Source organism: Micropterus dolomieu, linkage group LG08, assembly GCF_021292245.1.
Source record: "Micropterus dolomieu isolate WLL.071019.BEF.003 ecotype Adirondacks linkage group LG08, ASM2129224v1, whole genome shotgun sequence".
Classification (NCBI taxonomy): Eukaryota; Metazoa; Chordata; class Actinopteri; order Centrarchiformes; family Centrarchidae; genus Micropterus; species Micropterus dolomieu.
The window spans coordinates 23,784,664-23,807,334 of record NC_060157.1 but is presented as its reverse complement, the minus strand read 5'-3'; the positions used below and the strand labels follow the sequence as shown (position 1 = coordinate 23,807,334).

At 42.5% G+C, this 22,671-nt stretch overlaps 3 protein-coding genes across 5 annotated transcripts in view; 2 read left to right on the top strand and 1 right to left on the bottom strand.

Moving 5' to 3' along the window:
• celsr3 (cadherin, EGF LAG seven-pass G-type receptor 3) overlaps positions 1-8,108 on the top strand; it is a 129,692-nt gene extending 121,584 nt beyond the window's left edge. The window contains exons 35-37 of the mRNA XM_046056226.1: positions 1,893-2,087; positions 3,356-4,406; positions 4,734-8,108. Of these exons, the coding sequence (XP_045912182.1) occupies positions 1,893-2,087; positions 3,356-4,406; positions 4,734-4,761 (1,274 nt within the window). The 3' untranslated portion in view covers positions 4,762-8,108. The remainder of the gene's footprint in view (positions 1-1,892; positions 2,088-3,355; positions 4,407-4,733) is intronic.
• Positions 8,109-8,637: 529 nt separating this feature from the next.
• On the bottom strand, positions 8,638-14,540 carry LOC123975081. Its single transcript, XM_046056227.1, has 4 exons — positions 14,059-14,540; positions 11,722-11,777; positions 11,366-11,534; positions 8,638-9,867 (listed from the first exon to the last, which is right to left on the bottom strand). The coding sequence occupies exons 1-4, from the start codon at positions 14,261-14,263 to the stop codon at positions 9,506-9,508; spliced, it is 792 nt and encodes a 263-aa protein (XP_045912183.1). The 5' UTR covers positions 14,264-14,540; the 3' UTR covers positions 8,638-9,505.
• A 225-nt stretch (positions 14,541-14,765) lies between these two features.
• Positions 14,766-21,916, top strand: wdr6 (WD repeat domain 6). 3 transcript variants are annotated; one of them, XM_046057261.1, is made up of 7 exons: positions 14,766-14,901; positions 15,151-15,265; positions 16,141-16,305; positions 16,536-19,383; positions 20,077-20,154; positions 20,388-20,504; positions 20,761-21,916. In XM_046057261.1, exons 2-7 carry the CDS (start codon positions 15,196-15,198, stop codon positions 21,767-21,769), a joined length of 4,287 nt encoding a protein of 1,428 aa, XP_045913217.1. In that variant the 5' UTR covers positions 14,766-14,901; positions 15,151-15,195; the 3' UTR covers positions 21,770-21,916. The 3 variants fall into 3 exon arrangements, with proteins under 3 accessions (XP_045913217.1, XP_045913218.1, XP_045913216.1); XM_046057262.1 differs by having other exon boundaries at positions 14,770-14,875; XM_046057260.1 differs by having other exon boundaries at positions 14,770-14,897.
• Positions 21,917-22,671: the final 755 nt, after the last annotated feature.

The window sequence follows — 22,671 nt, the reverse complement described above, 5'->3', positions numbered from 1 at the left end:
AAAGCTTTGTTGGAAGTGGCATACTAAACAATGATTGTTTGGAAGATGGGTATTCTTTTAATTCAATTTAGGCCCCTATCCATCCTTCATATGCACCCACTTAACCTGTGCAGAGTCGTGTTGGGCTAGAGTGTATCCTATATCATATTGGGTGAGAGGCGGGATACATCCTGGATATGTCGCCAGTCTAGCACAGGGATTTATACCTATTCACAGGCATTTAAGAGTCACCAGTTTTCTTGACAAGTGTGGGGTCAGCATAAAAAGTCCACACAGAAAGGCCCCTGAACTCTTCTAACTCAGACATGTAGAAAACTACAACACATGTAGCCACAAAATGGACACACACAATAAGAGAAAATGTCAGTGTCAGTAGTCAGTGAGTTCTCTGACACACGAATTTATGCACTTCACATGTGATATAAATGCTTTTTTATAGCACTTTGTAACGTGGCTTTTGAAAAGTGCTCTATAAATAAGGATGATTATTATTAATATTATTATCAGTGTCAAGCATATACAGTGTTCTGTGAAAGGTTTCACTGTGGAAAAAAAATGCCAGACATGTGTAAATCCATATAAGTAATCAATTCTTAGTTTATGAAGCCATCTGGATCACATGAACTCTATTCAGGGTAAAACGTGGCCCAGAGCTGTCAGTTGAATAGAGGAGGACAGGATCCAGATGGCCGGTACAGTGCAATCAATTCATCAGTGCAGTCATACTGAAGGGCCAGGGCAGTACTGAGGGATGTGGGCTTTTTACTCAAAGGTCACAATTTGAAGATGGCGGCCTATTTACATTTATTAGGTGACGCTTTTATCCAAAGCGACTTACAATTGCTATACATGTCAGAGGTCGCACGCCTCTGGAGCAACTAGGGGTTAAGTGTCTTGCTCAGGGACACAATGGTGGATGGGTCACAGTGGGGGATTGAACCCAGGTCTCTCACACAAAAGGCATAGTTTCATCCATTGCGCCATCACCACCCAAAGCATTAAACTTCTCATTGATTCAGCAGAGCCACAGACTGGGCAGTATTAGAGGACTGTGCAGGGAATGTGCATGACAGAATAAAACAATAAATGGGTTTTTATAACCTTTCATTTTTTAAAAGCATATTACAGAGGGGAAAAGGTTCAATTAGAACAGTATGTGATTGTCAAAGTAAGCACTTAATGTCGATGGTGCAATGACGTCATTTATGTGATAGCTGGAATGAAGAAGGAATCTGCAATAATGGATTAAAGTAATTTATCAAGCAAAATTGCCAAACAACATTGTAAATTGAATATCTTAGGATTGATCTGATTAAACAAGCAATGTGAAGACATCACATTTCACTTTTGTTGGACTTTAACGGTTGATTTAACTTTTTGATGAAATATTGTATGTTTTACATGTGAAGACCATGAATGTTGCACTAGTCTGATACATTATCTACCAATACAACAGTCTTAAGTTGCCCAGGCTCGTCATTTCCTAATGAACATATGCTATTTGTCTGCTGCCACGTGCTATTTGATACAGACGTCTGTCTTGTGTTCGTACATGAGCGTGTGGAAAAAGAATGTAACACAATGATGTCAAATTAAAAAGATGAATAAGAGGCATGCAAACATATTGACAGCTTTTCATAACTGTTTACTGGCTTTAAAAATACTTTCATGGATGACAGCAATGCTAGTGATTTTGTCTACTTTCCCAAACCTTTTTTAGTTCTTAATCACTATTTGATTTTTTTACTTTATCATTAGTCATTTGTCGATAAATTGATGATCTGACGTTTCAACATGTGTGTTGGGGAAGGTGTTAATTTTTGTAACAACAACAATTTCACCTCCTGATTTGTCTCTAAAGCTGAAGTGTCTGTTCTTTTTGTGTGTGACAGATCTGGATGGCAATGACCTTCTGTCCTACTGGCCAGCTCTGGAGGAGTGTGAGACACACACCTTGCAGAAGTGGGGCTCAGAGCGCCCCCTGGGGGCAGATTACAGCAAGGACGCTGCCAACAACAACCAACCTGATGCAGCGCTGACCAGTGGGGACGAGAACGGCCTCACCCAGCCCCACAGGCACCGCAAGGGTGAGAGAAACACTGACATTTTTTCCTTGGAGCATCAAGTCATACATTTCAGAGGTGGGGGGTTAGCAAGGGATTGCTCTTGATTTAAATTTTAGTTCAGACAATGGCTCATGGAAAAAGAAAAAACAGAATGTAAAGTAAATTATGAATAGTATATGTATAATATAATATGTATACTATGAATACATATTATATTCATCATACAGTTAAACAAAAATCTCCAGTCTGACTGGTCATCAGAATGAAAATGGGGCATTTTGCCGAGAAGAGATGGAGGAGATGTCAGCTCTGTGAGCTGAATCAGCTAAGCAATATTTAAAACACAGCTCTATAACTGACTTTAGATAGACTTCATTTGCAGTTTGGCTATTGTTCATTTATTCATTATTTCAATGCACCTTCCATGTGAACTAACAGTGCCCTCTCTTGGATGGATGTCCACACAAAAATCATTGTTATTTTGTGTTTTACTTCTGTCTACTACTGTTTTCTTGTTGGTTCTTATTAGTAACCAGGCTCTTGTTGGGATGTGCAGAGAAGAGCATGTTTGTCTTAAGTGTGAGAATATAGTGTGATGGTGAACATCCCATGGTTTACACTTTGATCACCGCATATGCATATCATGCAGGTTTGTGTACCCACACATGAAACTACAGTCAAGTGGCCTCTGTGCATAAAAAAATTACTTAAACAACACAGTGTGGCGTTGTTAGATTCAAGGTCTAAATCTGGCCCCAAATGCATGGGTGACACATTTTTATGTACAGTACAGTATGTACACTCAGAATACATACATATATAATCCTCGTGTACACAAACACACGGAGGCAAACCACATGTGCAAAGAGTGAGTGAGTAAGAAATGCAGGCAAAGTTGGAAATCACTCATGTTGCCTGGAAGCATGTGTGACATTTTAGGGAATGTATTAATACATTTGTGTATATTATAGTTTCCCTCAGGACTTCCGGATTACTCAAATGGTATTTTGATTCATAAAATGTTAACAGTGAACACAGAAAGACCTACAAATGTCCAAAACAATTCTGTCCTGCTATTACCCACTTCTCTTCATCCTTTGACTTCCTTCTCTTCTCATCCCTTTTTCCCCTCATCTCACTTCTGTACCCCTGTATCCTTCTCCCCTTTTTACTCTCCTGTGACCCCACTCCATGGAATCCTATTCCTTCTTTAACTTTGTCCTTCTTTCTCCTTTTTTGCCTCTCATGCTTTCGTCTCTCCTTCTCATGTTCTCATCTTCTCCTCCCAGGTATCCTTAAGAATCGTCTTGGCTGTCCCCCAGCACTCCAGGGTCTTTCCACCATGGGCCGGGTCCCTAGTGAGCTGAACTGGTACCGGACCTCTACTTTGGGTCACCGGGGCGTTCCTGCGGCCTCCTACGGTCGCATGTACTCTGCCACGGCAGGTGCCAGCGGAGGTTCCGGCTCTCTTTCCCAACCAGCTTCCCGCTACTCCTCCAGGGAGCACCTGGACTCGCTAGCCCGGAGGCAGCTGTCCAGGGATCCACTAGGGAGGCAGACGATTGGGGGATCAAGGGACCGGCTGGACTCCCGTGGTTCTAGGGACAACCTGGACCTCTTACCCAGGAGGAGAGAGCTGGGGCAGGGAGCGGGGCTAGGAAGCCTGGGGCTGGATCACCAGCGAGTCTCATCATCCAGGGAGAACTTGGCAGTATCCAGGGACAGACTGGACAACCACCACGCAGGCAGTGTCCACGCCTCGAGAGAGGACTTGAGTGGAAATGGAGGAACGGAGGGATACCTCAGTGGATCGAGGTCACAGCTGAACACCCTAACTCGGAGGCAGGCCTCATCCCGAGAGCACCTAGGGGGGGCACTGATGAGCAGTAGGTCGAGAGAGCAGCTGGAGACCAACGGAGTAGGAGCCCAGGCTCAGCCGTGTCGGGAGTGGCTCCGCACTCTGCCTCCCCGCCAGCCCTCCCACCCCGACCAGCCTCCCTCCTCCTCCCCTCCTCCCCCAATCTCAGAGGAGCCTCAGCAAGAGCAGCTCCCGGCTTCAGCTCACGTTAGAGGACGGCTGGATTCCGCACCTCCATGTAGGTACCCCGGTCAGACTGTCCCCCAGGTCCCGGGTCAAAATCCGAACCCTCTGGGACGACAACCATCCAGTGAACATCTGGATATTCTATCCTCCATCCTGGCATCCTTCAGTTCCTCGGTCCTCACTCCTCCCTCTGCTGCCTCTAACCCAGGCCCTAATGGCTCCGCCCATGGGCCCTCCCCCTCCCCACCTCAGTCTGCCACCTCCCACAGCATATCTGAAGTCTCCCCCGACTCCGAGTAAGTCCTTCTGTGTGAATAAATCTGCCTCGACTATCCCTCTCTTCTGTCCCTTTTTTATTCAACATCTTCAGCTGTGTCTCAAATTCATCGTCCTTTTTACCTCAGCCTTACCCAGCTCCCTCAGATCTAATACTTTTCAGCTTCTAAATCTTCTCGTCCCTCATGACTTAGTCTGTTTTGTTCTGTTTTCCAGCTCTGTCTCCTGCCTCTCTCTTTGTCCTTCTGCCTCTTAACAGCTCGTTTCCATTTTGCTCATGTATTTATATTATCACTACAGAGAAGTTTAAACATATTGATGACACATTTTTCTTTCCTTCACCTCAGAGCCAACAGAAGTGAAGGGCAGTCTTGATGACAGCCTTAATATCCCTTTATGCATTGTGACAGTGCTTGGAACACCAGGGACAAGTTTGAAGGTCATGGATGGCCCTTAACCACTGACACACCCCGGGACATTGGAGGACTAGAAACAAACGTGGGACAGAGAAGACACAGAGTTGGAAAGAAATTAAGACAGAGTGTCCACTGAGGACAAAAGAGGATGTTTGTGGGTGGTTTGTACTGTATAAAGGTTTTTTGAGTCCCACCGCCTTCAGTGATCGATGACGTTTCTTTGGACAATGAGTCAAATCACCTCTACTACCTAAAAACTGTTAAAGTCAAACACAAACTCCTCAGATTTCAAACAGATCAGATCAGATTGATCCATACAAGATCTGTCAAAAAAAAAAAAAAGAAGAAGAAGAGACTGTAAATAACATTTTTATACATTTTGTATCTTTTTCATTGAAGATGAAGAAGAAATCTCTTGTGATGTTTCCTTTTTTTTTTTTTTTTTTTTTTTTAAAGATAGTGTCTGTGTGAGGTTGGTGTGAATGCAGTCTTGTTTGTTGCTGAGGGAGAGATTTTCCCTTACAAAGAAAAAACTATCCCAAAATGTCTCCCTGAAACCAATTTTCCTCAGAAACCTTTTCCTCCCACCCATCAACTTTGTGTATAGTGACAGGGGTCCGGCAATAGTATCTGATGAGATTATGGTTGAAGATGTGGTTGAAGGGAAAATATCAAAGTAGCGAGAAGTGATTGTAAATAGAGGAAGGGAGTATTACAAAGAAGAGATTTGATGGAACAAGATGAATGTGCAGAGAAAGATGGCCAACGTTAAGCTAAACACCTAAATGAAGGTTCAGAGTTCAGCTATTAAAGCTCCTTCACAAGTGTCAAAGTTTCAGCTCTTTCAGGAGATTGTGCTGTTTTGTGATCCGCTGTAAATGAATGTGACCTTGTCGTCTGTCTGTGTATCTTTGTGCCTGGTGCTGTCTGATCCAGACCATATCAGTCGATTGATATTACAAGACCATATCTTTAGTGTTCCAGAGACCTGGTGGGTGAAGGTAGATATCTGTCTGCCTCTCTGTATGAGGCTGTATCATTTAACAATCTTTTAAACCCCCTCAAGGTATCTTGCACTTCAATGCATCACAACTCGGCCTGCCTCAGGAGATGCCACAGGAGCAGCCGAATCTCTCTGGCAGCATCCAGGAGACTCATTTATAAAAGCTTCTCATGCAGAAGTGCTGTGCAAATCCAAGCCAAAGGGACAACTGCTTCAAATCCAAGCTCTGTAATGAAAATGACTTGTGCAGGATGTGAATGCTGAAGATTCACAGTTTTGTTTCAGTCTTCATTTAAAAAAAGAAAAAAGAAAATTGTGGGCCATGGAAACAAGCCTAAAGTGAAAAATTGTGGCCCTAATGAGGCCCTATGTCTGTGCTACTACATAAGATAACACTGGTTGATATTTTAGTTGGCTGCATACTGTATAAGCAAGTGGATTTGATTTGGCATGTAGGAGAGCGGATCAGAGGGAACGCATTATGAGTCACAGCTTAGTGTGCTCAGATATTTGTTTGGAGACCTGAAAGCAGACCTGCAGTACATACCCAGCAAGTATCTACCTGAATATTTTAGCTCATGTCTGTAGCACATGAATCCCATGACAGAAGTTTTTACTTGCTTGGTTGAATGCAGATGAAATGACTTCAGCTTGTCCTTTATATATGACAAAATCTAACAGAACAGAGGCACTAGCTCTAAATCTGCATAGTTCTGACTTTGCTTATGAGCTCCCATCAGAACACATTTATACAGATGTCTTCTCATAGTTAGACTAATGCACAAAGGTGAGGTCTCTTGAAAGGCACAGCGTAGCTTCTGCAGCGCTGTACAAGTTTGCTGAGGAGAGATGTCAGTTGTGCCAGCACTAAAAGCCTCTAAGTGGTTTTGAGATGCAGGTCCATCAGCAGCTGCTCCTCTCTCACAGCTGTTGGAGCGAGCGCTGAGTTCAGCCTTAAGGTAACAACATGCAGGCATTTGTAAGCAATGGAGACAGACAGGCAGTCTCCACTAGCCTTCAGAGGGATTAAGGGATTGTCAATAACCTAAATGTTTTTTTGTAATGAAAAACATGTAGTGGGTCATACAAACTGAAGTATTACAACGCTAACACAGCAAGAGAGGAAGTGGATAGCAAAACAGGAAGGCTAAAATACAGCACTATGAGTGTCAGAATAAATCACGAGGTAAAAAAACAGACAAGGTTGGAAGGAACGCAAACTGGGTCAGAATCCATGACTATGCGCAAAAGTGTAACTGCAAGGAGGAGGGCGTAGATGTTACTCATTGCTGAGGAAGACAAAGACAGAGAAAGACAGATGCAAGTGAATAGTGGATATAAACACAAACACACATCTCACACACCTTACAAATGCATATCTCCCTGCTCTGACTGCTACTCTGTCATTGCCAAGTCCCTGGGATGTGACAACTGAAGCTAGTTTTGACAGTAGTATTGCCAAAACAAAAAATAAATTGCTCCTGAATTTGATTCCTTCTCATTCATTCGCTCCATTTACTTACTTTGTCTTCATAGATTTGTTTATCTCCAACTGACAGTACCTTTAACTTGTACAGACATGAGATTTATTTTATTTATCGATAATTTATTGACATTGTATTGATTATTTATGTTGCCATTTTGTATGAAAGACTGTTGTTAAAGAAGTATGTGTGAGTTCTTTTGTCCAAGTGTTCCCTTTTTTTTTCACACATGTAATGTTTCTTATGATCTCTCACTGCAACAAATTCACAGATAGATGCGGGACATTTAGCTTTCAGCATTAAATTGGTTTCTTTATCCAATCATGGATGTAAAATCCTATATACATGCATTTATCCTCTCCATAGAGAATGTCAACATATCTAAACATATCCAAACTAAAATTTGCATACTGGCTGTAAATAGTGCAGGTATGTCCCTAATCAAACTTTTTTTCCCTCCCTGTTCTACTGTTCAGATCATTATGTATCTGCTTTTACACACAGTCAGCCGTCAGTAACGCTGAAATGAAAACTCTAGCTTCAGGCTAATGTGATTCAGACCAATAGAAGCCACACACTTAAGGGGAGACAAAAACACTGAGTTGAGACTAAAACGTTGTCATGTGCTCTGAAAATTGAAAAGAGGGATTGGCGAGGAGAGGAGGCGGGATGGGAGATTGTCTTTGTTAGATTTGTGTGTTCATTATATGATGCCTTCTATCCCGCCGTCGGCAAAGGGATGGCGGCATGGAAACAGCTGTTCCTCTGTTACCACGGAAACAAGAGAAATGTTGGACATTAAAAAATGACTTATTCCTACACGCCTGTGTTTATATTTATTGTGTGTGTGAGTGACAGAGTGAGGTTTGCTGTTTTGATATTCATGAGAACAGACATTTTCAGGTGCGAAAATCTGAGCAGGGGGAACATCCTGACAGAGGGACACGATTTTCTGGAACGCTCTCTCTCTCACTTGCTTTGACTCTAAGTATCCTGCCACATTCAGAGATGTCAAACATGTTCAGCTGCCACCTCGATTTCCAAACTCTAAGAAAAAATCTGCTAAATAACAGAAAAACTACTGTCAGCTCATTGCCCGGACTTTTGCAAAGCCTATAAAGAAAAGGTTTTTCCAGTGGAAGAACTTGCAGAGAGCTCTGACCTCAACCCCATCCAACACCTTTGGCCTGATCACCCATAATCAGCGGTCGTCTTCTTATCTCTCGCACCTGAATGGGAGCAAATCTCTGCTGTTTATAGTTGTGTGGTAAAGTGCATGGTGTTTCAAAATGACGTGTTCAGATATCCCTTAATGTTAAGGTGTCCAAATACTGTACTATTGGTTATGTAGTGCGTTTCTCCACTGATTTATTCAGGTTTTTTCAGGTCAGTAGTCAACCCCAACTTTGTATCAAATGCAATATTTATTTACAAAGCAAAGAAAAATGTTTAAGCATACATACTCATATTAACATGCACCGCAAAAAAAAGCTATGCAGGTAAAATCATGTAAAACGATTGTCCGTTTAGAGATGTCATTTCATTTCTACATCTGTAGTGATCAGATGTAATCGCAGCACATTCTTTAAAGAACATTCTCCCGAGAACAGGCTTTGACCTTTACAGGAACTACCTTAAACATCAATGAATTTCGTATCATTTTGATCACTGAAGCCACATTGTGATTAAAATGACGGATAAGACACAAGATCACTGTGATTTTGATCCCAACCCTTTTACACAGTAACCCAGAGGCTTTTCAACATGGTGTGCAAAACATTCATGTTTCATAGCATTTCCATTTACTTTTATGGGTCTATTAGTACCATATCTTTCACTTGGGTTGAATTCAACTAGTTTAGTTTATGTTGAATATCTTTGAGAAAACTTTCTTGAACAGAGAAGATGGGCGTCACATTGCACAGTTGATAGTCGTTTTGACCATATGGCATATTGTCTCAGACTTCTGCTTTTAAGTAACAGAACTTGTAATTCAGTAGGATTCATTTTCTACCAAACGAACCAAAAAGGCCTTACTTATTTAGCAGGAAAATAAGTTTTCCCTCCTTGCGTAAGAAATGTTGATTTAAAGCAACAAAGAATCTTCCTTTTGCATTGAAGTACAAATAAATGTAAAAAATAAAAAACATAGTATCAGTTCCATGGCATACAGACAAAAGAACATAAGAATGATACAAGCACTAAACTATTACGGTTCATCCTGTGGGACCAGACGTTTTCTCCTCTTCATCGCCGCTGCTGGAGGAAGATGGCGGCACGTCCTCGCCCATCCTCTTTAGCTTGGCTTTGTAGTAAGCCTTCTTCATCCTGAAGGCCTTCTCCTTCTGCCGGGCTGCTCTCCTCTTCTCCCTCACCAGCTCCTGCTCCCAAGCCAGCACTTTCATCCTGTTCTCCCATTCCAGGATCTTCATCTGCTGCTGCTGCTCCAGAGCTTCCGTTCTCTGCTGGTGCTCCAGTCTCGACAGGTCTACGCAGTCGTGCTGAGTCGAGCGGCGGCCCGCATCCTCCATCTCGCTGCCTGACGGGTGGAGACGCTGGCTGATGAGCCTGGAGGTGCCTGCGAGGTCAGAGTTGCAAAAGGCCATCGAGGTGAACCTTGTGTCCCTGAGTGCAATGGTCCTATAGCTTTTTTACGTCGTGTTTTTTTTTTTATTTCATCCAATTTAATGAGATCTTAGATTTTGGTTCAGATCATCAAATCCCTCCTGCTTTGTCACCTGCAGGTTTTCTTTAGCGGACTAGCACTTAGAGCACCATGTGTTGAAATAATTTTGGCTTTAAAGAGGTGGTATTATGCTTTTTTTGTGCATGTAATAGTTTTGCAAAGTGAAAAAGCCCAAAGTCTAGCCCAAAGGGAGTTCCCATCTCCCACAGAAAACACTGGACAAAAGAGAAAGCAAGCATGTAACAAGATTTAACTGAAAACACAAAACTGTGTTTTTTTAAAACACTGAACTGCTTGAAAACAGCTCGTTTGTAGTCCAGTGATGTCACAGGGATGAAAGCAAAATGCGCATCATATAATGCTCGCCATGCGGCTAGTCTGACACGCCCTCAAAAACACCGGTGGAAAAACAGTGAATTGCAGCACACCTCTCCTCTCCCTTCCAGACACTAGCTCCCCTCCAGGCAGTCAGTGGATATAAAGTTGTTACTGTGATGGAGAGACAGAGCTCAGTTACAACTTTATGGATGAAAGATACTTTTGTTACAAATAACTCACCACTCTGAAACTCTTGCTCCAGTCTATGATGCCAAGCTGGTCGGCAACATGTACAGCTGAACCAAAGCCGTGTTTACCGACTTTTCATTGGCCCGCCCTTCTCTACTTCTGATTAGAACTGATTGCATCATTTAGAGACGAGATGTATCACTCAATAGCTGTGTTCAACACACAGAGTGAAAAGAGGAGCTGCAGCAATGTGCAGTATGACAAAAAATATGGTGTTTTTTGAAAATTAAACCATGTAAACCTGTTCTGGTACAATCCCTAAATAAGATTGTAAACCTGAAAATGAGCATAATACCACCTCTTTCAAGTTAAATCCTTCCAAACACGTTGTTCCAATTAAAACAAGTTAACCATTTACTGAAACCTTATTGGACAAATCCATCTCTCACACCATTCAGTGACCCCTGGCGACTTGTATGGACTCATTTCTTAATCTATAAATATTAGGCCAATGAACATTTCTTGTAATGTTTATTAACATTTAAGACCCCTGTCAGCAAAAAGACCAACAATACTAATTAGCTTTAATATAATAGTAGATTTATTTAAACATGTAAAAAAATACTATTGGATCTGATGAAGATTGAAACATTGTTAAATTTGAAACTAAACAATGACCTTATCAAGCTAAAGGTAATCATTCAGTGTTGTTTCATTATTAAGAGTATTGTCCTAATCAGGTAAATACTGGAATGTTACAGTTCATGTAAACATATTCTTTCAAACAAAAGTGCACACTGACACCAACATTTGCCAGATCAATGAGCACGGGTCTCTAGGCAACACATACTGTGGCCGCTTGCACAGCTTTATCTGTGGGTACCTGGTGATGTGAAGAAGGCAGCGGGAAATGTCACATCCTGTAGCTCGGCATTGTGGGAGGTGGAGTTTGTAGTGGGACTGTGGTGCAGATCTGACCAATCGCTGCCTGTTATTCTGTCCAAGGTGTCACGCTGGAGGCAGATGGCCGCTTTCTCCTTGCTGTCCTCAGCCTGAGACAAAGACAACAAAATGTTTTAAGTGATTACACTGATTTCTAGCATGAATGTTAGTTTATGAATCATCTGCTGTCCATTAACATGAGCTGCTCCTGGTTTACCTTAATGTTGTTCTTTGGTTTAAATTACGATCTTGTGAAATTGTGTCTCTAAAATAAATGTAAACCACTTGAATATTTACCCGATTTGTGCTGCCATTCATTTCCTCAGCAGCATTTATCATCATCAAATTGTCTGCTGATAAGAAAAAAAGGACAGGGAGACAGTCAAGGGGGCAGCAGGTAAATGTGTTTCAGGAAAATAAGCAGAGAACGCCTCCCTCTGGTGGAAGCAGGTACAGCACTCATACACATGCAAGTGTCCATACTAGTATGGACTAATACAGTGGAAATTACATTTCTGACTGAACAGTGTTTCCAGCCCACTCAACACCAACATACCACCAATAATACCGTTCAGACTTTATGAGTAATGTAGCATGATTGCCAATAGACAGACAATAATCTATTCTGGGCTGTAAATCCTTACCTAAATATTGAAAGTCCACAAAGTCAGACTCAAATTTAGTGTCAGTAAGGTAGTTTCTGGTTAAGTTCTGTAATGGCACTATTGAGTAGTTAGAAATCATACACTTAATCAAGCGAGAAGGTAGACAGTCTTTAAAATGTTTTTTTTTGTACCAGGCTGTAAACATGTTTAACATGTCCATGGGTATTGACTTGCTTTTGGAGTCAGTCTCAAGCGGCCATTCGAGTAACTGTAGTTTGGCATTTCGGGTTGGCTTAATTTTTTAGCCCCGAATTGCCAACCTCTGGGTATGAAAAGTGAAAGCTATGCTGAAGTTCCTTACACATGCATTCTTTGTTGTGGCCAGCAGGGGGCGACACAAGTACTGCAAAAAGAAGTCCAATGAAGTCTATGACAAAATGATTCTACTTCTCACTTGATTTATTACCTCTGTAAACACTTTCCTAAAAAGTTTATGGTCAATCAATCACTAGTTCCAAGTCTTCTTCAATACACCATGATGTTCATTCTGTCAATTATGATCTGATTTAGAAGAAATAGACTATAAAGCAGGGTATGCTTTAGGTCGTGGCTAACTTGTGACTGACAAGTTACAATAATGGTGAACTGTGAATGAGGATAGAGATAAATCGTATCCACTGCACTGTGTACATTTAGGTAGCCATGAACTTGTTCTTGGGTCTTGAAAGTGTTTTTGTCTAAGAACTTTGACCCTTCTGGAGTGTTTTCAATTTATGAAAATTAATTCAGTGGTTGGTTCTACCAATAGACACTGTAAAATTTAGTTTTAAGCCTGTTTTTCGCTTGCCAAAATTAGCATCTTAATTAGTATCAGTAACGTGAATTATGGATACACCTTGCTTACTAAGCTAGCTAGCTCCTCCCCCTTGTCTATATATGGTCATTTCCGGTTCCAAAAATCCAAGATGGCAATGGCCAAAATGCCAAACAAAAACAGTAGTCCACAAACCAGTGGGTGACGTCACGCGGCTACGTCAACTTCTTTTATAGTCAGCTCCCAGGGAGGGCGTCTGGCTTTAAAGGTTCAGTGCATAAGTTTTTGTGGCATCTAATGAGGAGGGTTGCGAATGGCAGCCAGCGGCTCACGGTGCATTCGCATGGTTCTCGGATGGTCCCTTTTCCAGGTTGTGAAGTTGTTCTTCCGACTTTAGTGTGTGCAAACTACACACAGACATGTAGTTTACTCCACATGGACAGCAAACTAACCGTTAGAAACATTAAAAATTACATGTTTGCAAAATATGTATAGGCAATTCATAATTTGGCATGAATCAAAGTTCTGTATACTTCTTTATGTCCCATGTACACTTTATTTGTCTTTTTGCAATAAAGATTTGATGAGGATTCTGATTATTTATATTAAGATACAAATTAACGGATGGCTCTCATGCTTTTTGGGGACTTTTAAGGGTTTTACACCTTTGAACCATTAAAATACCTAAACATATTAAAATTAATTAATAAATCCATGGAGAATTATTATAAAATCCTGTTAAAAACACTATATGTGGGTAGATTTATAGTATGACGTTATACAAAGGTATTCGGGGTCACAATAACATCAAAACTGCCGCTCATGACCCTGATATTAAGTTGTCGACCCTGAGAGGAACGCTAGCTCAAGCCCAGTTCAGCTCCTCATCTCCACTGCAGGACGTGTTTCCTACTCTTGTGTTTCTAATGTACTAATAGCACGTCACGGCATTTAAAAAACATGTCCAGAGGGAAAAACTGCGGTCGATGACCTGGGATCAGCCTGGGACTGATGTTTCAACACACACACACGTCAGGACTGTTGTTGTAACCAAACGCACACACCCACCACTTAACGTTACAGGACTGATAGAATACATCTCACAATTATACCAGTTTATCAACGGCATTGAATCACATGCACTCACAAACACTTGTGAACATTTTTTAGCATGCTACTTAAACTGTCCCCGTTTGAACATTGAAGCTAAGCTACCTTCCACTAGCTTGCGGACCGCTGCTTTGTGGCCAGCTCCCCCTGCGTGGCTGGTGAGAGCAGCCTCGCCCATGGTCTGAAGTTTGATTGATTTACAGCAGGCCCTGCAACGGGCGAAGTGAATGTCCTGAACGTCCTTAACCAGCCAGTCCTTGTAAATTCCCTTTGAGAGCCACGAGTCTTGGAATTTACATTTTCCAGGCATAGTTAGCTGTGAATATAGCTGGACCGCTGCCCAACGGCCAGGCGCAACCTGCTACTGCCTCCTGTTGCGTTCACGGTCTACTCGAAGATCAATTTGGAGTTACATTTACTATGCACGTTGATGGAAGTTGCTCTACGTATGTTTGACAAAGATTTCGAAAATATCTATAATGCAACACTGTACATGTGCTATATGACTTGTTATGATATTTCTAAAACACTGTTACTACAAATAAAGTGCAGAAACAGCACATTTGTATCTGCTACTGTAGTAAAGTAAAAACGTGTATGTATTTGTCTAAATAAGTGTCACCGAAAGGAACCAAGAAACAGAATAACTAGCTTATCAGTCATTTGAAAATAAATTCCTGACTGATGCAAACCAACCTATTTTTTCAATAAACGCAGCACAACTCAACAGCAGTCGGTCACGTGTGTGGCTTTCTCCAATACAAATACGGCTAAGCTTTTTCTCAACCAATCAATGTTCAGGAAGCGAGCAGTGTGGTCTGATTGGTTTAAACCGTTGCACTGAAAGGACGGAAACACATGGTTGCCGTATTGCGGGTCGTGGATGCAAATAACAATGTTATAAAACAGATTTGAAACGCATGTATGTGGCGTTGAGTGTTTTTGTAAGTAAGTAAACTAGGTAGCGGCATTGACATTGACCTAGAAAGATTACTTTTCATGACATGTACACAAAATAACACGAGAAGCGCTCCTGCTGTTAGCTTGTTTTGCTAAGCGAAAGGCTAATAGTAACTGGGATCAGCGCTGACTTCATTAACATTTTTATATTTAAAATGCCAGCCAACCACACCATACCTGTCATAGTCTCCGGTCCAACGATCTTTCAAAAGTGTGTTGTAACTTTATATCTTTCAGGCACCAATGATAATGTGTCCTGAATGAAAGTTAATTAATTAAGCGATGGAGTCAGCAGCCCTGGTAGCTCCAGTCACAGCTCTGGAGTTCCTTCAGGATGCATTTCTTCTGACAGGTAGGCAACAGCAGTGTTGGGAATCAATATAAAAGTAACATTTCTAGAGTGAACATCACAGGTCTTACTACAAATGCAGGGGTAGGACAGTTTAAGCTTTAAATGTGGTTTGTCATATGCGTCCAGTTTTGTGATGGGGAGTGTGTCTCTTCTGTTGATGCTTATTTTGAAGAAGACGGAACACTGTAAAGGATCACTAGTGATATGAAGCTTTTGGGCTTTCATTATATTTATGCCTAAAAATATTTTAAGGTTGCTACAGAAACAATGCCAGAAAAGTGGCATCTGGTGGCTTGTAAAACTGACAGCAGCTGAGGCACTACAACACCTCTTTGGTGTTAATAGTTTTAGTCTCATATCCAAGAAGCCTGGGTGTTATATTTAAATCCGTAAGAAGTTCTGCATTAAATGTAGACACTATTGTGCAATATGTTACAGTAAAATAATTGGTAAATGTATTGTCTAAACAGCCTAGATATTAAATATTTCTTCTGACATGAAATATTAATGACTGTTTTGGTGTAGCTTAGGTCCAGTGTCACTTCATGATTGATATTTACATGTTGTAGGAGTCACAATGTAATGTATTACTTTTGTTACATTATTACTTGGTATTAGGTGGAAAGGTTATGTATTTATGGTGTACATCTCCATATATCTACATTTTTCTCCTCTCTTCTTATCCTACTAATATTTTAATGAGTTTAGTCAAACTGAATGAATCGTTTTCTGAAGCTCTAGTGACATTTGAAGCTTCATCAGTCACATGGACACAAGCTCCAACGCAGTGTATAGAAACAGTGCGGTTCACATGCTTTGGAGCTTCGTACCATCTGCCCATCTCTACTAAGTTTTCTGTTACTCTTGCCTGGCAGGTGAGGGTCCAGTCTTGACGGTGTACAGTCTCCAGCCTCGCCCTAAAGCCTGTGTCTCACAGAGTGTGCTCCAACACAACAGAATCCATGGAATAAGACCTAGAAGTGTGGTGACTGTCACAGCAGAGAGCTTTGCCACAAGAAGCTATGGAGAGGAGAAAGATGGTTAGCACGCAAATATGTTTGTTTTCACTAATTTCTTCTTTTGTGTTCACAGAGGTTGGTTTATTTCTTCACTTCTGTCCGGATGTATAAAAAATTGACTAGTTGATTTGAGTGAAATGAGATTTACGGATAGCCCTGTTGGATGGTAAAGAGTTTGAACTCACTGACAGCCCTCTAGTTATTTTTAACATATGTTATTTTTGTATTTATTCACTCTCATAAATTCACAGAATTGTTTCCCGAATCCCCAGAACTGAGCTCAACCTCTAAGTCCAACTTCTATGATCTAGCAGTGTTTGGAGGCAAGGCTGTGAGGCTGGTGAGGTTCCGGTATGGGGATCATCTGCGTATGGAGATTATGGGTCCCCTCATAAAGCTGCAGGACTGGGCTCTGGATGTCCGCTGGCTCTTTGGAGACCAACACTCATTGCTCTGTGTGGCTGTTGCCCACAATAGTGCTCTTCTCCTGGATGTCAGTACAGGAAATGCCCTGGTTCAGCGCTCATGTCTCGAGGGGTGTCTGCTGTACTCTGCCCTCCTTCTGGTACATGATTCCTGGGCAGATACAGTCATAGTAGGAGGGACTGTTTTCAACCAGCTGGTTCTCTGGAAGCCAGGAGAAGGAGACAAAAATAGCGACTCTGAGCAGAAAGCTCCAGTTGAGAGACGTCTGCTGGGCCACAGCGGGGTCATCTTCAGCATCTCTTACCTCCAGGAGAAAGGATGGCTGGCTTCAGCCTCTGATGACCGCAGTGTAAGGGTGTGGGGTGTTGGCGCTTTAGGGGGCCCTGGAGGAAAATGTGGGGACTTGAACCCAGCTTGTTTAAGGGTTCTATATGGACACCAGGCTAGAGTGTTCTCAGTGCATCTCTCCCCAGGGACAGTGTTCAGTGCTGGGGAAGACGGGGCCTGTTTAGTCTGGGACTGGGCTGGAGGTGGCAAGGTGGTTCGTACTTTGAAGGGACACCGAGCAGGGGGGGTTCGTGCACTTGCAGTTAGTGATGGAACAGGAGATAAAGGGAGATGGGTGGCTACAGGGGGTGCTGATGGAGGGGTGAGGTTGTGGAGGGTGGAAGGGAGTGAGGAGAGGAAGGAGAGAGTGGAGGATGCAGTGACAGAGAAGATAAGTGACCTGAAATTTCCTGGTCCAGGCTCGCCTAAGGTGGTTTGTATAGCTGGGGAAGGGGATGAAAATGCAAGATGGAGTCAAAGTACGTTTGTGGTTTGCACTGACCAAGGAATAGTTTACCAGTACAGCAAATGTCAGTGGGAGATGGTCTGGCAAGGGACACCAGAGTTTCAGTGTTATTGTGTGATGGAAACAATAACTGTCAATGTGAAAGACTCAACAGCCAAAGTTAATTTGTGTGCTGTCGGAAACCTCAGTGGGTCCATACAGGTCTTCCCCATCTCTCATCCTCAGTGTGGGATTCTTCTCACAGGTGGATCAAGGAAGATCCATAGTCTTATTTGGCAAAAGGCAAAACAAAGCTTGTATTTGCTAGCATCAGGCGCTGAAGGACTTGTCCATCGCTGGCGTATAGAAGTAAAATTAGATGAAAACCGTTCCTTGGCTCTCAGTGTAAATCCCCTTCCACCTTTCCTCCTTCCCCCCTGTGCCAAACGCTGGCTGACTGCTGCAGTGTCCGTCCACTCCACACCATGGGGGCTGTTGTGGGTGTGTGGGGACAGGAGAGGGTCTCTGCTTTTGTTACCGGAAGGACAAAAAATGGAGCCAAAGTTGGGAGATCACAAAAGTATGGACGAAGGCTTGCTGACAAGCAAGAAACAAAACGATGACGAAGGTGTTGAAGCTGAGGAAAATGGAAGAGGTCAAGACAGAAAAAGAGAAATGATGGAGGAGAGAGAAAGAAATGAAGTGGGTGAACTAACACTGCACCCACTGAGCTGCCTGTTTGGAGTGCATGGAAAGCAGGGTGTAACTTCAGTGTGTGAATACCAGGGACTGTTCTACAGCACCGGCAGGGACGGCTGTGTGAGGATCTTTAGAGTGCGTCCAACACCGCCAGAAAAACCTGAAGAAAAGAGTAGTGGAACGAACAAGGGAGGACTTCAGCTGGAGGTTCTCAGAATCCAGCGGGCCTGCAAGGGCATGGAGTGGCTGGAGAGGGTCTTGATTCTTGAACCTGAAATTCCAGTGGAAGAGGAGGAAGAGCTTGAAGAGGAATGTAAGAACCACTACAAGACAAAGACACACAATTTGACAGAAAATATAGAGGTTACAGGGGAGGACAAAGAGGAGGGGAGCTCTAGAGAAGAAAAAAGAACAGAGAACAAGGCAAGAGAAGCCAGGTTTGTCATCATTGGCTTTCATGCTGTCCACTTTGTAGTTTGGGACCCTGTAAGGCACGAGAGGCTGTTAGCAGTGCCTTGTGGTGGGGGACATCGCTCTTGGAGTCTCTGGCCATCCCACAAAGGGTTTTGGCCCGGATATGGCGCTCTGGTCTTCATCAAACAGGGGGCCGTCCTGGCTTTGCAGCCCCCTGGAGAGACACCAAGCTGTGCTGGGAAGGCTGGTAGGAATGGAGGATGGGGCCTGAGAGAGGGCGTCCATGGGAGAGGGATCACGTGTGTATGCAGGCTGGGGAGGATAAGGGGAGTTTGCTATGAGATTAAAACAATGAGTACAGGAAATTTGACCGAAATCGAGGGAAAGGATAGGCTCAAAGACGAAGTAACGGATGTGGAGAGAGAGAAAGGGCATTGGGAGATAGTGGTGACAGGAGGAGAGGACACTAGCTTAACTGTCCTGGCAATACATCCCAACTCTGGCAGCATCGAAGTTCTCGCAGTTATTACTGACCACATCTCGAGCGTTCGAACGGTGACAGCGGTAACACACCCAGTGGGAGGGAGTGAAAACCCAGCTCTCTCTGCCCTGCTCGTGTCAGCTGGTGGGCGAGCTCAAATACAGTGTTACCGGCTGTTGATCGGCTGGGACAGGCAGAGGCTGGTTCCCTCCTGCCAGGTGATCCAGGTGGCCAGTCATCGATTGGACAAACAGTGGGAGAGGAGGCGGAACCGTCACAAGACGGTGAAAATGGATGCAGAAACAAGGCAAGTGAATCGTTATAATGTAGGCGGTAGGGCTTGGCAATAAAACAATAATGATAATTATCGCAATATAATTTTCTTCAATATCAATATAATGTTCAAGATATCGTCAATAAATATTTGGTTTAATTCATTTGAATCACGGACAAATTAGCACTTACTTTTTTTATTAAAATATTTATTTTATTGAGGAAGAGGGACTGAAAAAAGATTTACTAATCAAATTTGTTGAAAAAGATTTAATCAAAATAGTTTTAAACGTTCAACCTCAGATTTGCTAAGTGATCCACTGTTTGGCATCAAGCGTTTTTGTCACATTTTGGTCATTAAGAAAAGTTTAACCACATAATTAACCATCTGGTTTCTTCAGTTTTCACTCAGGAGCAAATATCAGCCTTTAAACTTGATTTGACATCTATCCTGATATTTATAGATATCGAATGATATGAAATGTTTTTATCGTGATAACATTTTTGGCTGTGTCGCCCAGCCCTAATAGGAGGCATGAACAGAAATTGATAATGCTTAAAGAAGTTGAGTCAGTTTGTGCACATATGTAAAGGAAATTTCATTAACCAAGAGACTGACTTGTTCTTTATGAATACTTAATGTCTACCTACTTTGAAATGCTTTTTCCCTCCTTCCTATGTCCTTTCTTCACTCCAGTAGCCTTACCAGTTGTGTTTGTGTTTTCAGGTACATGTCTGTAGCGGTAGTGGATGAGAAGACAGACGGGGGACCTCTGGCTCTGGCCTGCAGCGACGGAGCTCTCAGGTAGGTGTCCATCACAAAATGAAAACTTTTCCACACATCTGAAACCTCCTTCTTTGAGAAGGTGTATAAAAACAGAATGTCTTCCTACTGTTTTAATGCTCTCTTTGCTTTAGTAACTGGAAACTATGGTTGTTACAGAACAGAGGATGTATGTTGAAATGCATTGTCACTTGTCAAAATACAGCTTGAATGTGGCTGATGAGATTTCCTCTAATTCGTGTGTTCCGTTTCAGATTGTTCTCAGTCAGTGACGTTAAATGTCAAATTGATTTGTTGTGGGAGACATTTTATCACCAGCGCTGTGTGCTCAGTGTTGCCTCCTGCAGCCTGGAGGATGGAAAAGGCAGAAGGTGAGCCAGTGTTTGTTCCATGCTTTTATTTCCAAAAACTGAAATGAATGTGAACTTTTATTATGCTTTTAAACATATTTGTATCATTTTAAAGCACACTGTTTTAGAGAAGAGTAATAACTGGCAGATCAAATATAGGAATGCAAGTATTGAGAGCCAGATTTAGTTTATTTAGGTAATTTACTCGCTCTTTTTGTTTTGGGAAATTATGAGGAAAGCAATCACATGTACATGTTTGTGTTAACATCTCTCTCAGGTATAAGCTGCTGTTCAGTGCTGCAACAGATGGCAAAATTGCAGTGTGGGATTTGACTGAAGCTTCTTGCTTATCGGCTGGTACTTCGAGCAATGCTCCAACTCCACCAATCCCATGCCTCAACATTCCCGCCCACCAGAGTGGCATCAACTCATTGGCTGTTTGGACAGAGAAACTAGGACAACAAGAGGGCGGATGCCTGGTAACTGTTGCTAGCGGAGGGGATGATGGGCAGCTGACAGTGTCCACAATTAGGGTGCAGTACCCAGAAGAAGGGAAGACTGGGGGCAGCAGAGGGTTTTCTCAGATTTCTGAGCCCCAGATTTCTCTACAAACCCAGTTCCAAACCCCAAATCAGCTTCATCTTCATCTTCACTCCCAGTCCCACATCCTGTTGGCTCACGCTGCCCCTTTGACCGCCCTGGAACTCCTGAGCCCAGGCCTCGTGGTCTCCACTTCTTCAGATCAGCGGGTTTGCCTGTGGAGAGTTGGCAGTACCGGTATCAGCCAGATTGGGGCGCTGTGCTCCCACATTGCTGATGCTGCAGGTCTCGCAGTGTGGGAGGGGCAGATGATAAACAAGGAGGAAGGAGCTAAAAAGAGGAAAACACGTTTTAAGTCGGGGCAGGAGATTGCAATTTGGAGAGGGACAGGGAGTGAGACTGGATTAAGAACGATGTGTAAGACAGCAGAGGGTAAGACAGATGGGACATCCAATAAGGATAAGGAAAGAGCTGATGAGGCCGAGGGTGGAGAACCTGTTGAAGGCATGGGCGAGACAGGTGACCCAGTTTGTAAGACCAGGGATGAGAAGGGAGGTGAGACAGCTGGTGAGAGTAGAAATCAAACAGAGACTGACATCGTGGGTGAGACAGAGAGTGAGGTAAATGCTGAGACAGGTTTTAAGGTGTCCTGTGAGAGCAAGAAAAGAGAGAGAGAAAAGACAGGATGGGTGCTGGTCTGTGGTCAGGGTTTCCAGTTACTACGACTCAGAAATACAGAGATGTAAGTGGAATCAAAAGATAGCAGCCAGTCACTTTCTTAATAGAGACATTTTGTAAAATTATTTATGAAATATCTGGAAAATCTTTTAATTGCAGAAATATGATATCAATGTTTTTTTAAATAAAGTTTATTCTCCAGCTTTCTTACATGGCAGTTTGTAAGCCGTTTATTCCTTATCTTGTCCAATAAGGATTTAATTTAAAAAAAAAGCAATAAGAAAAATATTGTCTGTTTCTGAAACGGAGACAATAGTTCCAGTAGGAATATCACCAACAACAACATCAAAATTTCTGGTATCCTGAAGAACAAAAAAATGGAATTAGAAATGTTGTTTTATATGTATAGTTAAAATGCCACTGCCTAACACCTGCGTCTGATGTGCCTTTTAGCAAGGCCCTTACTGGGGGAAAATAAGCTCTTCACTAAAACAATCTGGAGTGTTTTAGTGAAGAGCTTATTTTTCCCCAGTCACACATGCCCACAAAAAGCATCATGATGATGATCAGTGATGATATACAAAAAAAAGTTGGTTCTCACTTGAAAGGGGTTGTCTGGGCGTTTAAACTTGGTATTATGTTGAGGGTTACAATTCATTTAAGGGCAGAGGTTAGGAGTGTAGCTGTGACCGTTAAGGTAACAGTGGCAAGGAAATTATTTTTACTCAGTGATGGTCCTCACATGTATAGAAGTACCTAATTGTATGTCAGTCAGTATTTTTATTGCAGCTAATTGGTTTTCTAGTCACACTTTGTGTTAACAGAACTGTTCACCGTGTGTATTAGTAAAATACATAAAACATGCTTGTGCACGTGTGACTGCATGCCAGTTTTATGTATCCAGCCGCAGAGTTAGTGTGTAACTAAAAAACTGCAACAAAACACCGCTGGAGTGACCAAAAGCATGCTG